General features: G+C 38.5%; 1 protein-coding gene across 2 annotated transcripts in view; it reads left to right on the plus strand.

Annotated features, from left to right (window-relative positions):
• gab2 (GRB2-associated binding protein 2) overlaps positions 1–18,965 on the plus strand; it is a 46,276-nt gene that overhangs the window by 13,416 nt on the left and 13,895 nt on the right. For both annotated transcript variants that reach the window (XM_081614396.1, XM_008426405.3), the window contains exon 2: positions 7,271–7,571. In XM_081614396.1, coding sequence (XP_081470522.1) covers positions 7,271–7,571 — 301 coding nt within the window. The remainder of the gene's footprint in view (positions 1–7,270; positions 7,572–18,965) is intronic.

Genomic DNA, 18,965 nt, shown 5'->3' on the forward strand with positions numbered 1-18,965 from the left:
CACACATTTCTCTATTCTAGTAAAAGGACACATCTTGGTTAATTGTTTGGGCCGTGACTAACTTGATTAGTTGGGTTTTTGCGGTGGAAGAGTGATAAACGTGGTGCAAATAAACAAGAGTCTTTGACTCTCCCTGCGGTGGGTTGGATCCAACGTGTTGTTAGAAAACTTAAAAAAACTGTCACTTTTCTGAATTGTTGACGTTTCTCCTACCGATTCATTGTTTTTCCTTCTCCCAAAAATAGAAAAACAATCAACATCCGAAGAAACAAAAGAAACTGGCCAGATGAACCAGTTTTGATCTTATTTTTAGTAAGCAGCCTGCCCAGAGGAATGTTTTCTATGGTTTTGTTATTAGATGCTTTCCTTCCCAGGCATCTAAAATAGATGCAGATATGTTGTCCTTTGTGCTGTGCTACAGTCTCTGTGTATCTGGCTCGTTTCGGCACGGGACAAGCGGGTTGGAAAAAGGTGAGATCAAGCCTTCATGGGATGATTGAATAAGACTGAGGGGACTAAATGCTCCTTGCCCATAGATGCGGATGGCTGCTCTTCTCTCACTGTCGACAGGCAATCCTTTCTCTTTTTTATGTCTTAAGTTAAGACCCATTATAACCTTATCTTATATTTTCAAGAATTTTCTCTGACTCGCATTCATAGAAACAGGTTTGCGTTGATGCTGTGTCTTTAGTTTGGGGTTAACCTTTTTTTCTTTTTTTTTTAATTTATCGCCTCTGTGGAGAGAAAATGGTGTAATATGATGAGCAAACATTGGTATATGAGAGTTACAACACGTCCTTTGTGGTTTGCAATGTGTTGCTCTTACTATATTGCAGTGACTACTTGGATTTCTGCCTCGTTTTTGTTGTAATCGGTTCAACGCTCGTTTGTTTTCCTGAGAACTGTCCAGTCCAGTTGTTATCAAGGGCAGTGTTTCTAGCCACCCCCCTAAATTTTTTTTCTTTTTCCCTGAACAGCGCTGTAGCTTACACCAAAGCCATGGCAGGGGGAGGGGAGCGAGTGGAGAGTTCAGCCTAGTTTTACAGCTTCAGCTCTTACTTCCCAGTGCTTAGACAGTGATCGATAGGCTCAGACATGCTCTGTAGGACAGGCTGTGGGTGGGTTTGCTCATTTTCTTCTGTCCTCCTCCCTCATGATCCACTCTACCAGGGAAGTTCTCTCAAATTTAAGCTGCACATAAAGGTGGATTTTGCAACTGATTACCTTCTGGAATGAGTTCACTAGAGACGGTGACTAGTTTTGTCATATTTCATAATCCGCTAAGAAATTTTAGCTTGAAAGCCTAATACCCCCGGCCACAGCTGACGGATGCCAGGAATAACCCAGCCGGGTTGAGACGACCTCTTTAAACTGGGCAGCGCTCCAGCTTTCAATTAAGTGAAGCACTCCTTTTTTCCAGAAAAGGCAAAACATCTATATGACGCTTACATTTCTCTCGATGTTGAATTACAAAATCCTTAAGACCGGAACCATATTATTAAAGACTGTGTTTGGTCTTGCGTGTTGCCATGTTTGTGTTTTTGGTGGAAACTCAATGAGTATTATTACTTCTTTGGAATGAGTTGCGCTACATCCCACACCATTATAATTTACTGGCTAGTGGATTTCCTTACTACCCTCCCACACTTATTCACAATATATTCATTTATTAACATTTAATCATATCTTGCTAAACGCATCATCACTTTTTTTTTTGATGTTACTTCCTGATGCAGAAGTTAGTAGCTGTTATCAGCGAATCATTTTGTCTGAAATAAAACAAGAAGTGGCGTACCCCAACACCTCGGGTCGCATCAGCTACACACTGCAGATAAGATCGTGACCTGCACTTCCTGGAAACAAAGACGATGTAAACAGGTACAACATTACTGTCGCTGACTTAAACAACTGTGGAAAAGTAGAATTACAGTGGGGTTTATGTAGATTCAAGTTAAGACTTGAATAAATAAACATTTATTTGTGAAGGAGGTAATGCATTCCAAAATATTTGTAAAATATTTTTAGGTGGTGTTTAATAAAGGGGCAAATGTTGAATTTTTTTAAATTATTTTTATTAGGGTTAGGGTTAAAGAACTTTTAGGCTATTATGCAAAATCATCTCTTTTAAACTTTATATTGTGTTATAATATTATTTCCTAACCAAAAACACAGCAGGCGGCAGCAGCAATTAGCAAACACTTGGTGGAACTGCAAGTCTGCAAAGCTTACCGTGCAAACTACTTTTCACTGCAACGCCCCTAGAAACGGTTGAAAACGGCAAAATGGAGGAGCATTGTTGTCACAACGAGCTGAAAAAGTGAATTCATTTTTATGTACACATCATTTTAACAGCTGATGGTGACGTAGTTACTCGACACACACAGCCTCAGTCACTGTCTCACCTCTGCTGTGTGTGCCTGTGATTACTGTCTTTTGTAAACCGATTCATGTAGTGTGGTTTCAGGCAAACTATTTATGTCATTGAAACTATTTATGTCATTGAATTATTTCACATAGTTCAAAACATATTTGGAACCCTTATTTCTGTCTTGGCGGTGTTGATATTCCTTTCTACTGCTGCCTGGTTCACACATAGCCTAGTATGCAAATTAGGTGATGATGTCAGCTACTTTTAGGAGAGCCAATAGCTGCTATTCTTGCTGAGGAGGCAACAGTGTACATGATCTATGTCAGTATAAAAGGCAAAACACTCAGCAATGCCAGTAAGTTAGAAGAGATGGGAGGTTGCTATTCTTAGGAGAGTCCAATTTGGCTTCTTTTTATTTTGAGTACTACTTCAAGCTTCCTGCTCTGGCTTTGTTTTGTTTTGTGTTGGCAACAAATGTATTTTTAATCTATTTTCTTTGTAATGAATTTGCCGCCCTTCTTTCCTAGAACCAGGTTGATTGTGAGCGTTGCTTCCCTACGTGCAGTCTCCTTTTATCTGGAGCAGTCCTGGAGCTTTGTCAGGAAAAAGCGAGAGCAATAAGCAAGGCATGTTTGACAACGTGTTCAAATGAAACCATGCATCATTAAAAAAAAACCTGGCTGTGCAAATTGCGGCTACATGAAATGCTTGTAATTGGGAGTTTGGTCAGGAACCCTGGTGCCAATTGTTATTGGGTATGGCTTAAGTAGTTTGTACACAGTATGAACACACAACGTAGCAATGTAAAACATTATTTGGGTTTAATGAAATCTTAGAAGTATAATAGAACTATGTTGCTTTGTTGTGTTGTACTTGTATGAAGTGCTATGTTTTGATAACCACCTAGCAGGTCCTACCAGGGCTGTAATGGGCTGTGTTTTAAAAGAAGGACATGCATGGATACGGCAAAAATATTCGTGGGCACAAAAGTTTGAATTTTAGTTTAATATATAGTTAAATGTTATTTGATTGTGCGTAACTGTAGTAGATGAATGTCTGTTAATGTTTTGCCTGTAGGAGGAGTCTCCAAACTGTTCCTGTTTGGAAAATTTAGGCCTTAAGATGCAGACAGAGTTTAATAGCCCGGGGGACAATACTAAACATTTATTTATTTTTTAAATGTGCCAATTTAATTTCAACAATTTTGGGATTGTTGCCTGGACACAGCAATGAAAGCATGCCTTAATCAAGCCTCTTATTTTCCTTGGCTGTACATAAAGTTCTCTGATGAGCTGGTGTAGTTTGGGGTATTTCCCTAAGAACTTTTTAAATAACTTTTTAAAGAAAGATTATAGTTTTAATGTTTTTCATACATGTTTATATAGACTTGGTGCATCACTATTTTCTTACCTGAGTTGAGGTAAAATGTCAAAGTGAAAATGGTCAAAACATAATCACAACCAAATCAGGCAGTCAGTTTAATATTAGTATGACTTTATTTGAAACGGCCAAAACATTTCTCAAAAGGATGTTCATAATGCTTTGCTAAAAGACCCATTTAGCCCTGGATTTATACTTTAACATTAAATAGTCATCAGCTAAATCGGACTTTCCTGTCTGACACGCTGTTACCTCTCACTACTCTTTGGTATTCTAGATACATGTTTTGTTTTAGTATCTGGGTAAAAGTTACTTGATGGCAGCTACTTTCATCCTATTTCTGTTAAAGCCAGGTGGAAGTAAATCCACATAACAGAGAGCGAATCCAGGGAGCCATCCAGACTCCTTTTGCCTTGCTCTGTAAGTCAATCCTCAGTATCGAACAAACATCTTCCGTTTCCTTCATTTATTTCTTCTCTCGTGCGTTTTCAGACTTGCGAATACACCCTGCCAGCTTAGTCTCCTGTAGCTTTTAAATGTTTTCCATCAGAACATAGATAGGAAAATACAGGATTCCGCTCTTGTCTTTCCTGGTGTCCCTGTGAGCTGCTACAGATGGTGACAGGTTGCCGATAGACACATTACCAGAGCAGTGAAGCTGGGGAAGCTTTCTCAGCCATCACTCATTCATCTCTGCGTCTTGAGGTTAATGGCCCCCAAAATAGAACAAATTTGTGCTCATACTTCCAGAAGAGATTAGGAATATCATATTTGCAGGGTGGTTTTTTTGGGGGGGGAGGTGAGGGAGAGGAGGCATTAGCCTTACGGCAGTGTCAGTGTTGACGGAGGGAGAGACGGGGGTCCAGCAGGATTCTGTGTGTCAGCAGCCTCCATGTGAGACGTTGCCTGCTGGAAGTGCATCCCTGGCATTTGTCCAACAGCCCCCCTTAACACTCCTTTACGACCCTTTCCCTTCCTGGTCTATCTTCCTCTTTTGTGTCGCAGTACAGAGAACAGACTCTCTCTTTAGATGGCTGCAGGAAAACCATGCAGAGCTTAAGTATGGAAGGCTGCTCTTCTTCATTTGCGCCCGTCTAATTATCAAATACAGGCGTGTTCTTGGTTTGAAGCAGGAGTGACTCAATATATTCAATACAAAAAAAACGATGTAGATTGATTTACACATAGATGGATATATTTTATAGTTATTACTGCTCGTTTGGATGATTGCGGCTTGCAGCTCATTAAAACTCAAAATTTAGTGTCTCAGATAATCTGGAAAAGAACCGGTGGTGGGCAACTGCTGACTCAAATCGTAGTTGCGCTAACCCTAAAGCAGGAATCATAACCGTTGGTTCCGCTATCGTTAAAGCGCAACACCAACACTGTGTATAGTGGAAGCTAATGCTAAAGCGCTAACTTCAGTTTAAATTATATCTGCCCTTAAAAAAACTACAACCCCTGTGCACAAATTTAATTTTGTCTTTACATTCACATGCCCTTAGATATTATATTTACCTCTATATTTTGTTCTCTACTGTCTGTGTTTTATTTTGTTTGAAATTATGTTATTTGAGACGGAAAGAGGGAGGGTGAGGAGAAGAAACAAAACTGGTGTGGTTGAAGTGGGTGGAGGCGGCGTGAATGAATTAGTAATTACTGATAACCGAAACTTCAATCCAGATGTCAAACTTTACTCATGTGAAAGTTTACAAACAGCCAATTAAATTTACACTTTAGAATTTATCTGGAAATGTTAGTTGAGGGGAAGCTGAATGCTCTGTATTTTGCTAATCAAAGTCGGCAAAAATTAGCACCACTATTGGCATATTAGTGGACGTGTCTCTACCATTGAAAGGAACAATAAAAAAAAAAGGATTTAATGAATGAATGCTGGCCTTGTGAAAAGCATGTCTGTGTTGTGAACACTTTATGCTTTCAATACTAGGTTGGAAATCAGCTTGTGGTTCTAGTTTAATGGTGGCCTTTGGTTTGTCTGCTTTGTTGTGCCTTTCAATTTCTTCTTGACAATTCTCAGATTCTCAATGTGGTTTACATTTTTCTTAAAATGTACCCGACTTAAACCACACTAATGACCACAGTTGATAACGTGGTCATTAATGCTGGTTTTGGTGCATTTGGCATTGTGGGCATGTATCAAATCCTACTGGAAAATGAAATCAGCCTCTCTATAAAGCGCGCCAGTAGAGGGAAGTATGAAAATGCTCTACAAATTTCTGCGCTGACTTTGATCTGTGTACTGTAACAGGCTTTACTTCACAGTACTCTCGAGGCCACAGTTTTTCCTGTTTGTTCCTTTTACTCAATTTTTTTTCTTTCCACAAATTTATCTGTTAATTTGCTTTGGTAGAGCAATCTGTTAACAGAGAACTTCTCTGGAAATGACCTTTTGTGGCTTACTCTCCTTGTGGAAGTTGCCATTGATGATCTGGTGGAATCATTGTGGATGTTGGTGCCGAAGGCAGGACAGATCTCTGGTAGCAGTCAGTCTTGCAGTTAATCTGAAGAGACCTCTGACTGAAGACTCTTGCTGCATGGCAAGTTCTGACTGTCATGACCTGCTAGCAGCTCAATTTCCAGGCTGCAGAGACCATATTGCACAGTAACATGTCCTGGAGGAGAGCATTAGTTGTAATAACGCTTCTAATCCACCTCATTTGCTTTTGCCATGCCTCATAAAATCTCTGTCTTCACATATAGTTAGAAAACCAGGCAGAGAGAGATCATAATCCTTGCCCTTTATGAGCGAGAGAGGAAATGGATTTAACTCCTTCTTCTATCTCATCCGTTGGATCCAGCCCTGCATGCATACTTGTGGTTTAGTGGTTTATTATTGTAATTTTCTTTGAAAAAACAACAAGAAAACAAAACTGGATTTGGGGTTTTATAAATCATATCGCAATCAGGCACATTTTTTTTTTCAGTTTATTGAAAGAAATTACCTTTTCAATGATATTCTAATTTATATGGATGTTCCTCTATAAGGAGCGGTTTGTTTATCCGAGATAAACGTTTGGCCACCATATGCTGACACGACTGGATTCGAATGAAGCAGAGAATCGTCTTTTGTCCTGTTCTGCTAGCGGAAGGAGTCTGCAGTCTTTCAGTGAAGCTGTCATGGAGCAGCGCTGCTTCTCTTCGCTCAGAGAGGGATATCTGCACAGGAAATACGTTGGGAGGGAGTAAACACCTGCTAGTCCCCCCCCCCCTTCCTCTCACAGCCGCTTAGACAGACACCAACCACACACAACCACATGTGCTTAAAAAGGCAGACTTTCCTCCTCGGTCTTTTTGATCAACAGTAAACACCAGATCACACGTCCAGCTGTTGAGACTGTTATCATTGCAACACTTTCACCTTTTGCACAGTAAGGACTGAACTTAACCACAGTTGTTTATTTCTTGAAATCCTCACAATAAAAACATGCTGCTTTGATAAATGACCGTGCTGAAGTTCTTTTGGGATAATTAAGTTTCACTCTTACCGTTTTTAAATTCCAGGCATGGAAGAAACGTTGGTTTATACTTCGGAGTGGCCGAATGAGCGGAGACCCTGATGTTCTCGAGTACTACAAGAACGACCACTCAAAGAAGCCCATCCGGGTCATCGACCTGCACTGCTGCGAGCAGGTGGACGCTGGCCTGACCTTCAAGAGGAAGGAGTTCCAGGACAGCTTTGTCTTCGACATCAAGACGTCCGATCGCACTTTTTACCTCGTCGCCGAGACGGAGGACGAGATGAACAAGTGGGTCCGCTCCATCTGCCAGCTGTGTGGTTTCAACCAGTCGGACGACACTCACGGTAAGGGGCCTTCTGCTCGTCGTAGTTAGAAAAATACAATTCGGGTGAGGTAAATGAAACTATTATATCATTATTCATCTTTAATCCAAGGTAACCAGTTAAGCAAAGAATCTTGTTGATGAGATAAAATTGATAGTAACCGCTAAAGAAGTTAAATTCTGTTTTTATGCTGTAAGCTAGGGGTGAACCAGTTACCAATATCAAGATATGCTTTTAAAAAGTTTGCATTTCAAAATAAAAAAAATAAAAAAAATGGAATCCATCATACCGTAAGAAAGGGGTTAAGTTTTTTTTATTGACATGAAAACAAAAGAGCTGACTCTTTCCTTCCTCTGCCCCTGCTGATCAGCTGGCTGAAAAAAGGCTTTTCTCTCACTTTTGACTCTTTGGAAATATTTATAGTCAAGAAAAACACAGATGGCAATGGTGGACAAACTAAAGGAGCGCCAGACGTCACTCTAGTTAACTAGTCTATTGGAACAGAGAGAGGTACCATGAAGTGTTTTTTTTTTCTTAATTTATTACTCAAATTATTCATGACAATAACATAAATAATCAAAATTGTAAAAATGTTATAACTACAAGGTGTTAGTAAGAGTGTACATAAAAATAAAATGTTTATATTCTCAGTAACAGAAATTAAATCACATTATACACTTTTTGTTTTGACTTTTGGTATAAATATTATGAAACCATAATATTTTGGTCAAGCTTGTCATATTGTGAGAGTCTCATACCAGCTGGCCCATATGCCTACGTTAAACAACACATTTATAACCTCGTGGTAACACTCGGACACTTGGGTTTTATCCGTATTTATTTGAGAGGACTGGAACATCTCCCTGTGACAGACCCAATTACTGATTTTCTTTTCTCATAGTGAGCATCTGATTTTTGTTGCTTATGTGTAAGAAGACTGACCGTTCCAGTGTGGACATGTTAGTTTGATGATGTAAAAGTTGTTAAATATTTAGAGTGCCTTGTTCCCCCAACACTGTTGGTGAGTGTACTCCTGGCATCATAAATGATAATGGAAGTGCTTATTATTAATGCTATTTCCATGCGGGAATGTTTTTACCTTAGCTGTTAGCATGCTAACTGCTATTTTCCCTCATAAAACCTGGGATTAGTGTCAGTTAATTCCTCTGCCATCAGTGTTAATTTGAGCGTTGTAATCATTTGCGAACCTTGAACCGTATTTTGTGAAATCAGCCGCTGTTGCAGTGTTTTTTCTTCCATGTTGTTGTTTTCCCGCCATTTGACAGCTGGTGAGCGTTAATCTCTGTGCACATGGTTGATCATCTGTAACATGCGATATGTCCAGGTGTATACCAAAAAATAAAAACTGTTATGAAGTCTTAATGATCACAAAAGCTTTCCCTTGGGACCATGTTTGCCAATTAGCAATGTCCTACTACACTTCTTGAACTGCATTGTTTGTAGCTAGCAGGCTACGACTTGGAGAATGGAGGGGAATGTTTTAATTATGACGACAACTGCACAAGTCATCATAATTTGAACGTCATGTACAGCACTTTTTGTTATAAAGCTCTGCTTTCACAGAAGCATGCAGTTCCTTTTTCTGTGAAGTTCTGTTCTGTCTGAGCCCCTTTGTTATCTAAATGCATCTTCATTCGCTCTTTCGGCGTCTATGAAATCCAAATAGAGAAGCTAAAAATGGGCAACTGTTTAAGCATGTCCTTCTCTGAAAATCGAAAGCATTGCTTTCTAGGCAAAAATAACACCTTCCAGCATGTTGGTGCCTCCAGGATCAAACTAAGAAAAACACGAGGCATACTTTCATCACACCAAACCTAATAGTATTTCAGTGAGACGCACTTTGAGGTTACTTGAAAGAAGAAAGTTTTAACTCTGTCTTATTTCCAGTTAATGTGTGGCATTTACGTGTGTTCAGTTTCTGTTAAATCTGATACTAATAAATAAAACCGAGTGCAATCGATTGCCTTCAGAAGTCACCCGGTTAGTAAACAGAACCAATTTTTATTTAATTTAATCTCCGTAGTTCTGGAGCGCTGTTTAAACCACTATCTGAAGATGGAAGGAATGTGGAAAAACTGTAAGCCTTACAAAAATGTGACTGTCCAAATAAGCTCTAATTTCTTTAATTCTGGGTGATCAACGGTTGGCCAATACTTGCATGTAAAATCAATCTTATCATCCGATCATATCTACCACTGCAAAAACATGAAAATCCGCCCCTGTCCTCTTTTGCTTTGCTGTGAGAGAGACGGATCCGCCCACCTGGCCACATTGGGACATCCAACTTTAACTATGGTCAACCCACTGTGGCCAACTCAGAAACTTTGTTGCTATGTTCACATGTGTACAGTGACCTTATAACACCTGATATTGTAAGTTACAAAAAATTGGTATCTGCCAAAATTGGAATCGACAGATCCGGCTTTTTACATATTGGTGATTGACGAGAAAACTGCAATCGGTGCACTTCTACAAAGAAAACATTATTCAGAGAGGCTGACGAGAGGCCCAGGGTTGGGACCTGATCAGAGTTATGGCTTTGATCAAGCTATTTTTCAGTGACAGAACGGCCCAGTCAAAGACCAAATGGCTTGAGCTGTTTTGTGGAGTCTAACGGAGACTTGCATCTTATGTAAAACAACATAAAAGCAGCAGTTTTATGAGATCATTCAGGCCAGTTGGTCTGGTTTGCATGATCTTTAATGTGTTCTGAGAGCTGTGTGTTGTCTTCCTGTTTTTCTGTTCCATTTTCTGCCTGCCAGTTGCCGTATGAACAGCACAAACATCTTAAAAGGGGTCCAAACAACACGCATCTTCCTTCACAGACCTACATTGCACAACAGGCCTTTTGGGCCTGTGGTTTTTTTTTTTTGCTTTGTTTTTTTTTTTGTTTTTGTTTTTTTTTCTTTTTCTTTTTTTTTTCGATTTGCTGACAGTCATGTTGATGAAAAAGATTTACCTACCTCCTATGAGAGTTAACAGGCTGTTTATCACACACTAGGAACAAATGCACATAGATATAGTTAAATAGTTTCATCAACAATAATTGCTTTTTTTTTTTTGGTTGGTCGGTTGGTTGGTACAAAGCAAATATTTGAGAAAAGTGGTACAAATGTGTGAGTTGATCAACTGATGAAGCAGTTCTCGGGGTGTGGAAATTCTCATCACATTTGGAAAATGTCTCTTCCCACTCAGACTAGTAAAACACCTTCTGTTACGAATGCAGCGTTCCAGAGCTGAACGTGTGAAGGATTCTCTATCTGATGAACTCAAGCTGTTTGTGTCGTTCACACAGCGGCGCCTAAACTGGTTTTGGTTGCATTTCCTCAGCTGATGCAGGATCCTCTGCTTGTTTTTCTCTGACTCTATCCATCAGATATGTTGGTGTTATTTACACAAATAATAAAACACGTTCAACACCTTTTTTTTTTTTCAAGCTAAGAGATACAAGAGTCGGTTGTAGATCGGAGTGATTGTGTCATCAGACGCTCTGGGAATTCCCTCTCTGAAAGAAAAACAAACGAGACTTTAAAAACGTGAGACTTTAGTTCCTCTTATGGAAATTATACATGTTGACAGTGATAGTCATTTTCTCTCAAAATGGTAAAGTGGGGCCCCATAAACAGGAATATGCTGAAAAGAAGGATAGCTAGGCAAGTGAAGAAGTGTTTTGACATTTATGCAGAAAATGTCCCATTTAAAAGTATTCAAATGCAAGACTATGTAAAGATAGCATGTAAATTTGAACTGGTGGTAAAATCACCCATGTTTTTGAATTGTCTTTACAAGTAAAATATATCTGTGGTTTAATATTCAGCCCCTTTCACTCATTTATCCAGAAACAAACGGCATCACGAGAACACAGGAACACACCAGATCTGAGCACAGTTAGGCTACAACGTAAATCACTTCAATCCATCGTGAAAAATTGAAAAAAATATGGAACACCAATCCTCCCAAGACATTACCGTGAGAAGAGTGTTTGTGGTTTGCCATGTGCCGTTTAGAGGAGTAGATGAGAGTACACTGCTCACACAAGGCTGAAATTGGAACACATGTGAAACTAGACATCAAAAAACTAAAGACTATAAAATACTCTAAATCAAGCTGGTCTGAATAAAAAAAAAACTGTAATGTATTTAAGGCATTTAAAGAATCTCATTAAAATTATTTTTACATTTTATGTATGCATCTATTTACCTGCACATTTATATACTGATAATTTACTTATCTCTTAACTTACTTATGTACCTTACTCACTTTTGCTGCTTTTTATTACTTTTCTTTGCTTACTTATTACTAATTTACTAGTTAGTTACCAACTTACTGATTGACTCACTACTTGCTTTCTTATTACTTTCCTATATATACTTAGTCGTTTCTATTTACTTGCTACTTACTTACTAACTCACTACATACTCAAAGAGAAGCAGGGTGGTGGCAGCATCATGCTGTGGAGGTGCTGTTCTTCAGCAACCTGGAAGAAACCCTGTTGGAGACTGCAGAACATAATGGCAACAAACTATTATTTTAGTTATTGATTGCTCTTTCGATTATTCTGACGATTAATCAAATTAAACAATTGGCATATTCTGCAGATTTTTACATTTCAAATGTTGAAATACTTTTCTTCGCAGGCACAGTTTGAAAACCTTGTATAAATCTCCTGTTCTTTACATTTACAGTTGTGTACAACTTTTTGCTTGTCCACCACCTAAATCCCATCAAACTACCGTGAAATTTGTTGTAATATGACAAAAACCTGAAAAGTTTGATGAATTGTCCTTGTGCACAGCTGCAGTGCCAACAGGACGTGTAGATGTGTTGTAAACGGACTCAACTAGACAACGGCGTGGTTTAGAGGGCCGAAGCGTCTGCGCTGCTCAGAGGATTCTGCAGGGATTTTTGCCAGCATCAGTTACATAAGCACCTTGATGTGAACCTCACCTTCTGTCATTCAGTTGGCCCTAATCTGCGTTAGCAAGCTGCGTCTGGCAGCGACGAGGAAGGACGGCCAAGAGCAATATGTGACAGTTAATTGTTACACAATTGCCTCTCTGTCATTCTGGTCCTTTTCGCCGTGCTCCACTTTGTTTCACTTTCTGCCACACATGTACAGGCTTTCCCACAACACGCACTTGAGAATTTCGCAGCCGATTAGGTCATCTGTTTTTAAATATTTTTACGTCTCGCACTTCATGGAAAGAAAATATAGAGCTCTCTTCCCTGGAACTGAATTTATATTTGCTCAATTGTCCTCCTGTTGTTTGTTTTTCTGAGGAAGAAACAAGAAGCGACGGATCCTGTTGTTGTTGGCTCATGTGTGCCGGTTATCGAGTAGTTTGTGTGGAGATGAGTGTCACACAGGTGTGCTGTCATTTACATAAATCCTACACAGCCAGGGCTTTACTTTTGTTATACATTTTAAACTACTACATATCAGAATTCTGTCATTTCCACAAATTCCTGATCATGATTTCAATTATCCATCCATCCATCCATCCATTTTTTTGACACCCTTGTCCCTTAGTGGAGTCAGGAGGGTTGCTGGTGTCCATCTCCAGCTGGCGTACCGGGCGAGAGGCGGGGTCACCCTGGACAGGTCGCCAGTCTGTCGCAGGGCAACACAGAGACACACAGGACACACAACCATGCACACACACACTCACACCTAGGGACAATTTGGAGAGGCCAATTAACCTGACAGTCATGTTTTTGGACCTGTTTTTTAGTCCGATTTTAAGGATAAAACAAAAACGGCGTCAAATCTAAACTGATTGTGATGAGAGAAATAATAAATGGTATCAAAATAACCTCAGTGGTGCTAGGAAACAATTTATTTACTTCATCTGAAATGTTTTATTGGCCCTTCTAATCTTGCCTATCTTCATTCTTCAACAAAAATGAAGAACCACTCTTTTGTGGAATAAAGATGTTGATGCTTATTTTATCACTTTTTCTCTGCTTTAAGGAACTCAAGGCATCAGTGAAAATACTCTAAATCAGGCTTGTCTGAAAAAAACTGCCACGTATTTAAGACATTTAAAGAAACTAATTGAATTTATTTTTAAATTTTATTTACCTACATATTTATATGCTGTTTGCTTACTTAATTTATTCATTTTTACTGCTTATTTTATTACTTTTCTTTACTTACTTATTGCTTATTTACTAATTAGTTACCAACTTACTGATTGGCTCACTACTTGCTTTCTTATTACTTTCCTACATATACTTACTCATTTCTATTTGTTTGCTTTTTACTTGCTATTCATATACTAATTTACTTACTTGGACATTTTGTGACTTTCTGCTACTTTCTGCATTTACTTATTAGCCATTTATTTACTTATTTGTTACTGACTCGCTATCAACTTTCCTACTGACATATATGTTTAATCCTTACTACTTATTGAGTTACTTCCTAGTTAGAGTTCAAGGTCATGTGTGGAGTAGAAACACATTTCGTTCCACAATGAAAATCATGTTTTGCTGTCTGCAAGAATGCAACTTAGAAAAGAATATAAAATAACCTTATAAACATGTACCAGTAACAAGATCAAAGTACTACATATATGTAAATGTTACACAATAAATAGTGTGAATATAATATAGAAGCAGATTATTGGTAGCAGTGCAAATGTAAACATGTGCTAGTTAATTTCAGTTGATGGCCTGAATGAAGCTGATTAAAATCACAATTAAATCAAGATAAGTTCTCTTGGCTTTTGTAAACTAATTGTAAACTCAGTGTTATCTATCCCAGGCAGGCAGAAATATTCTTGCCCACTGCAGAACTGAATAAAGCCTGAGCTTCTGTTAATCTCAGTGCATCAAAATATTGACTTGACCAACCCAGAGTCTTGACCCGAAGCTAAATGAAAATCACTGGGTTATCACCGGCATCACATTTAAGGTCAAAGCTCTTTTTGAAATGCTCAAGAAAAAACCCCTGACATCTGACTTTTGAGCTAAACAAGAAAAGGGAAAATTGATGGAAATCAAATACATGGTTGAATATGCTAAGTTAAACAGAATCCGCTCTGCTTATAAGACTTTTTTTTTTTCTTCTTTACACACAAATAACACATATACGAGTTGGGCCATTTCAAATGGAGGCTCCAAACCAGCTACTACCAATAGAGAGAAAGAGACGACACTAAATCATTTGTACAAGAGACGCACCGACCTGAACTTTCAGTCCTTCTGGCGCCAATTCCTGTTTAGCCAGTTCTGATTTCTTTAAGACTGATTATTATCCGTGCCTTTCTCCAGTCAGCTGTCCTTAATTATTATCTAGTATCTCAGGAAAAGGCTTTCACTGTTATTTTAAAACAAATACAAAATATTATTGCTAGTTAAGCTATATTTGGCATCTTACATTTTCAAGTAGCACAGTTAGCACAGGAGCTGTTAACATTTTCTATGTATTTCATAGTGGGTGAAGCGCCTTACAGCATAAACCCCAAAAAGATGACCAATATTTCCAAGTCCAGTATGTTGAGCAACAGAATTTAAAAGCACAAAGGAATAAAATAGAGCAACTGAAGAAGCAGCTTCTGCAGAAAACATTGTAACTCTGACTTTTAAACATCTCACTTATCTTTTAGCCTTACCTCTTAGTGATTGAGTATCCTGAGTTCACTTAACAAAAACAAACTAAAGATTGCATTTTTGAGTTTCCGACTAGCAAGTCTCCAATCATGGCTGATCAAGTTAAAAAACAATTGATTTTTTTATTTCTGTGCATCTCTAACATTCATCATTTAATCATTGTAGTTGATAGATCTCTTTGTTTATTTCGTAAATAAATCATTGCGATGCCACAGTTTGCAATTGTGTGGCTTGTAAACCTATCTGCTCCTCTTAGTTACTCCACATAGGTCCCGTTCTTTGCCTAAAGTAACCTCCAGCATTAAAAGACACAAGAATCTGTCTTGTTTTTTTGGGAAAAATCCTTTAAATTGAGATGTAACTGTGACGGAGATTGTGAACAAAATGGACACTGAAACTGAAATGACGGCCAACCAATCCTTGAAGCTAGTGTTCTTCGAACCCACATGAAGTAAATAAATGTATGCTTGTACAATATTAATATGGATAAATGCATTATACATTTGCTCACAACAGGCTTCTTGGTCTCTCTTCAACAGAGAGCTTGCCTTCTCTCCTACCAAAGTGCCCTTTATCTGCATTGATTTTTGTTGAAATAATGCCTCCATGGCACTGGAAGGTCAGGTTTCTACGGCTGTGAAGCTGTCTGAGGACAGTTGTTTTATTGTTGCAGCTTCCAGCCGGCCCACCGAAAACAATAAGCTTAACAGCTTTAGATACAGATCAATTTATGTTTGGGTTTGACTATGCATTTTGGGTTCTTTTGACAACTCATTTGACATTATTCACTTTTTGTTGTTACAGAATTTTTGCAGACGCCGCGCATACATTAATTTTGAACAAATTCAGACCCAGGAAAAGCCGTTTTTAAGAGAAACTGGACAGCTGAAGTCGTCTCATACCTTCTTAATGGCTTCTGAAAACGCATCCACGGCTACATATGTTTTCGGTTCTCCCAATCTGCTGTTGGGTGTTAGCACTGTTGTTATCAGACACTGATGGCGGGCTGTGTGGCGTGTGTCTGCGCCCAGAGAGACCCAGCCCCGAGCACAATCTAATGAATGGAGCTTCGTTTAGTCAATCATGGGCTTTGTTCTGCTTTCTGCTTGCTGTTTGAACTCGGAGACAAGGATCATCCCCACAAAGGGACCAGGATTTTAGTTGTCAGCAGTCCTTTTGCAGTGCAGCTCCCTGTGTTTTCTTCTTCTCTTCAGTTTGTCTGTTTTCCTGTCTGATCCTCAGAAAAGGAAATAAAAAAACACATATTTTTCCATTTGAAGTTTAATATTTAAGATTATGATATAATAAAGAAATAAAGAAAAATTCAGGCCATTGAATTTGTAAAAAAAATTAAAAAATAAAAAATCCACAGTATCTAAATAGTATATTACAGTTCAGCACTTCTTGTAGTGTGCTGAAAACATCTCCTGCTAAGAAATACAGTATTTTGTTGCAATTTCGATGAAAGAGGAACCTGTCTGGGTAGTATAGATGTTGTGGCCAAAAATGTCTCGTTTTTTCAGTGGTACTTCGATCACATGGTTCTTTAACGAAACTGAAATTTAAAAAAAAAAATGGTAAAAATGCATTTTTGCATGTTTCAGATCTAACCATCTTTTATAAATAAAGATCATGTGCTCTGCTTTAGTATCTACTCTGCTTTTAAACGTTTTCACATTTGGTTGCATTGGACACAAACTTCATTGTCTTTGGTTCAGGCTTTTTGTGATTGAACAACACAAAAATGGTGCAAATCTGATGTTTACATTTGGTATACAGTAAGATAATTTCCATTGTGTGTTTTTGTATTTCATGCATTGCTGAAATTTTAAAGCGACTGATTCCTATTTATAAAATGATAAAAGTAAAATATATTTGAGGTTTGATGAGTTAGCTGCTAGCATTGGAGCAGCCATCTCCAATAGAGTTTGTACTTTATTTCAGTTATTGTTTTGGTCAAATGAACAGTTTTCCTTCAGCACAGCTCTCTAACATTTCCATGTTTTTATACCCCCACTGTTGCACAGCTTCAAGTTTTTTTTATTCCTCTGCTTGTTTGTACATTACAGTAATGAGGTCAGGCCACTGAAAATGAGCTGCTGTTTTACATTTTGCCCCCGAGTGTAATTCATCGTCGTGGAGACAAGCTTGTTTTTGGATGATTGATTAATCTGGCGTATCGAGGTAAACTGATGTCGTGGTGGTCTAACGTTTGAGCTCACATGATGCTGCTGAGAGGCGGGCATGCAATCAGGCGAGGCTCCTGTAAATGATCTCTGTCGTTTTCACTGAGCATGATGAAGCTTTGTGACTTTCTTTGCTTCCTGTAAACCTGGTGTGAACCTGAACCATCTTGGCAGAAGTCTAGCATCGTTTTTTTTTTTTTAACCTCAAACCCCTGCAAATGGAGTTGCTCTTTTGGGACACACTGATATATTGTAGAAATAGGCCTGGCAGATCCATTTAGGATAACTAATAATGTATGTGTACACTTGGGATCACCAGTGAAAACAGTTTAGTACTCTACTCATTAGGGTAGCACACAGTTCTAGATTGCAGCCATTTTTTTTCTAAGGGTACTTTCACATAAATTGCATGACCTGTGTCTCGGCCTCTCCAACACCCAATAGAGCCATGAAAGAACTGCTGGTAATTTGCAGCACTCATTGTAGTTGTTTGAACCCTAAGACTATATGTTTAAATGCAATCTTGTAAGAGAACATTAAGGGAATTGCATTTTAGTAGAACTCAGACTGAAAGCAATCGGACTGAATACATCTTCCCGATTTAAGATTTTATGGAATGTGGTATTAGGTATGTCTGTATGAGAATATTCAAACGTCCTCCTTTTCCTTTCAATAGGTCAGTGGATTTTTCTTTTTCTATTTTTACATACTCTTTGAGATCAAATTAGGACATGTTCTCATCCAATTCTGGCCAGACTTGGAGGAAATGAGCCCCCTACAAAGATGTTCTTGTCATGAGTGATGCAGCATACTTCTAATTTTGGCCCCCTGAGACCAGCAGCTAGCTTTTATTAGATTACAGCCACAGAGCCAATGAGACAGAAGGTGATATATTATGGAGCATGATTGGAAAATTGCTCATGAACTTTGGAGCTCTTTGACCTAGAATAGCTGTTCTTTTTGCCAACCAAAAGGGCCCATTCAGGCGTTTCTGCTGATGCCTGATGTTCGCTTAAACATCAGGATCACGGTGAGACTAACTTATTTCTTGTATATGTCTTGCTGATGTTTTAGAATAAATGCAGCCCCTAATATAAGTACAAATTCCTCTTTAACTATTCCAGGTTTTATTGTGCTACAACCACAATGTTCAGTGTGTTTTTAATTGGTTTTATTTGAAAGATACAGTTGTGAAGTAACAGGAGAAATTCTACATGATTTATATATATTTTTACAAACGGAAATCTGTTTGCTTGCTCAACCCTTTTGAGTCAATACTTTGTAGAACTACTGTTTGCTGGAATTATACAAACAAATCAGTTCAACTGGGAACCAAAGTTGCAACATTTGTTGCATTTACATCTGGTGCGGTTTGCTTTCACTGTCAAACAAACCAAACCCTTTGAAAAACCTCCCAGCCTGTGGTGGCGCTGCACCAAGAGCTACTGAAGAAAACGACATGAAAACCTCTGAAGAAGAAACATGGCGCTACTTCCTCCTTCATGAAATGTAAACACAAATGGAGTCACAACAGATTTTTGTTGAGTGTATTGCGAATAGTTGTCCTGTCAACAAATGTTTCCATATGAGCTGT

The sequence above is a fragment of the Poecilia reticulata genome, chromosome 13 (assembly GCF_904066995.2).
Source record: "Poecilia reticulata chromosome 13, P_reticulata-male-v2, whole genome shotgun sequence".
NCBI lineage: Eukaryota > Metazoa > Chordata > Actinopteri > Cyprinodontiformes > Poeciliidae > Poecilia > Poecilia reticulata.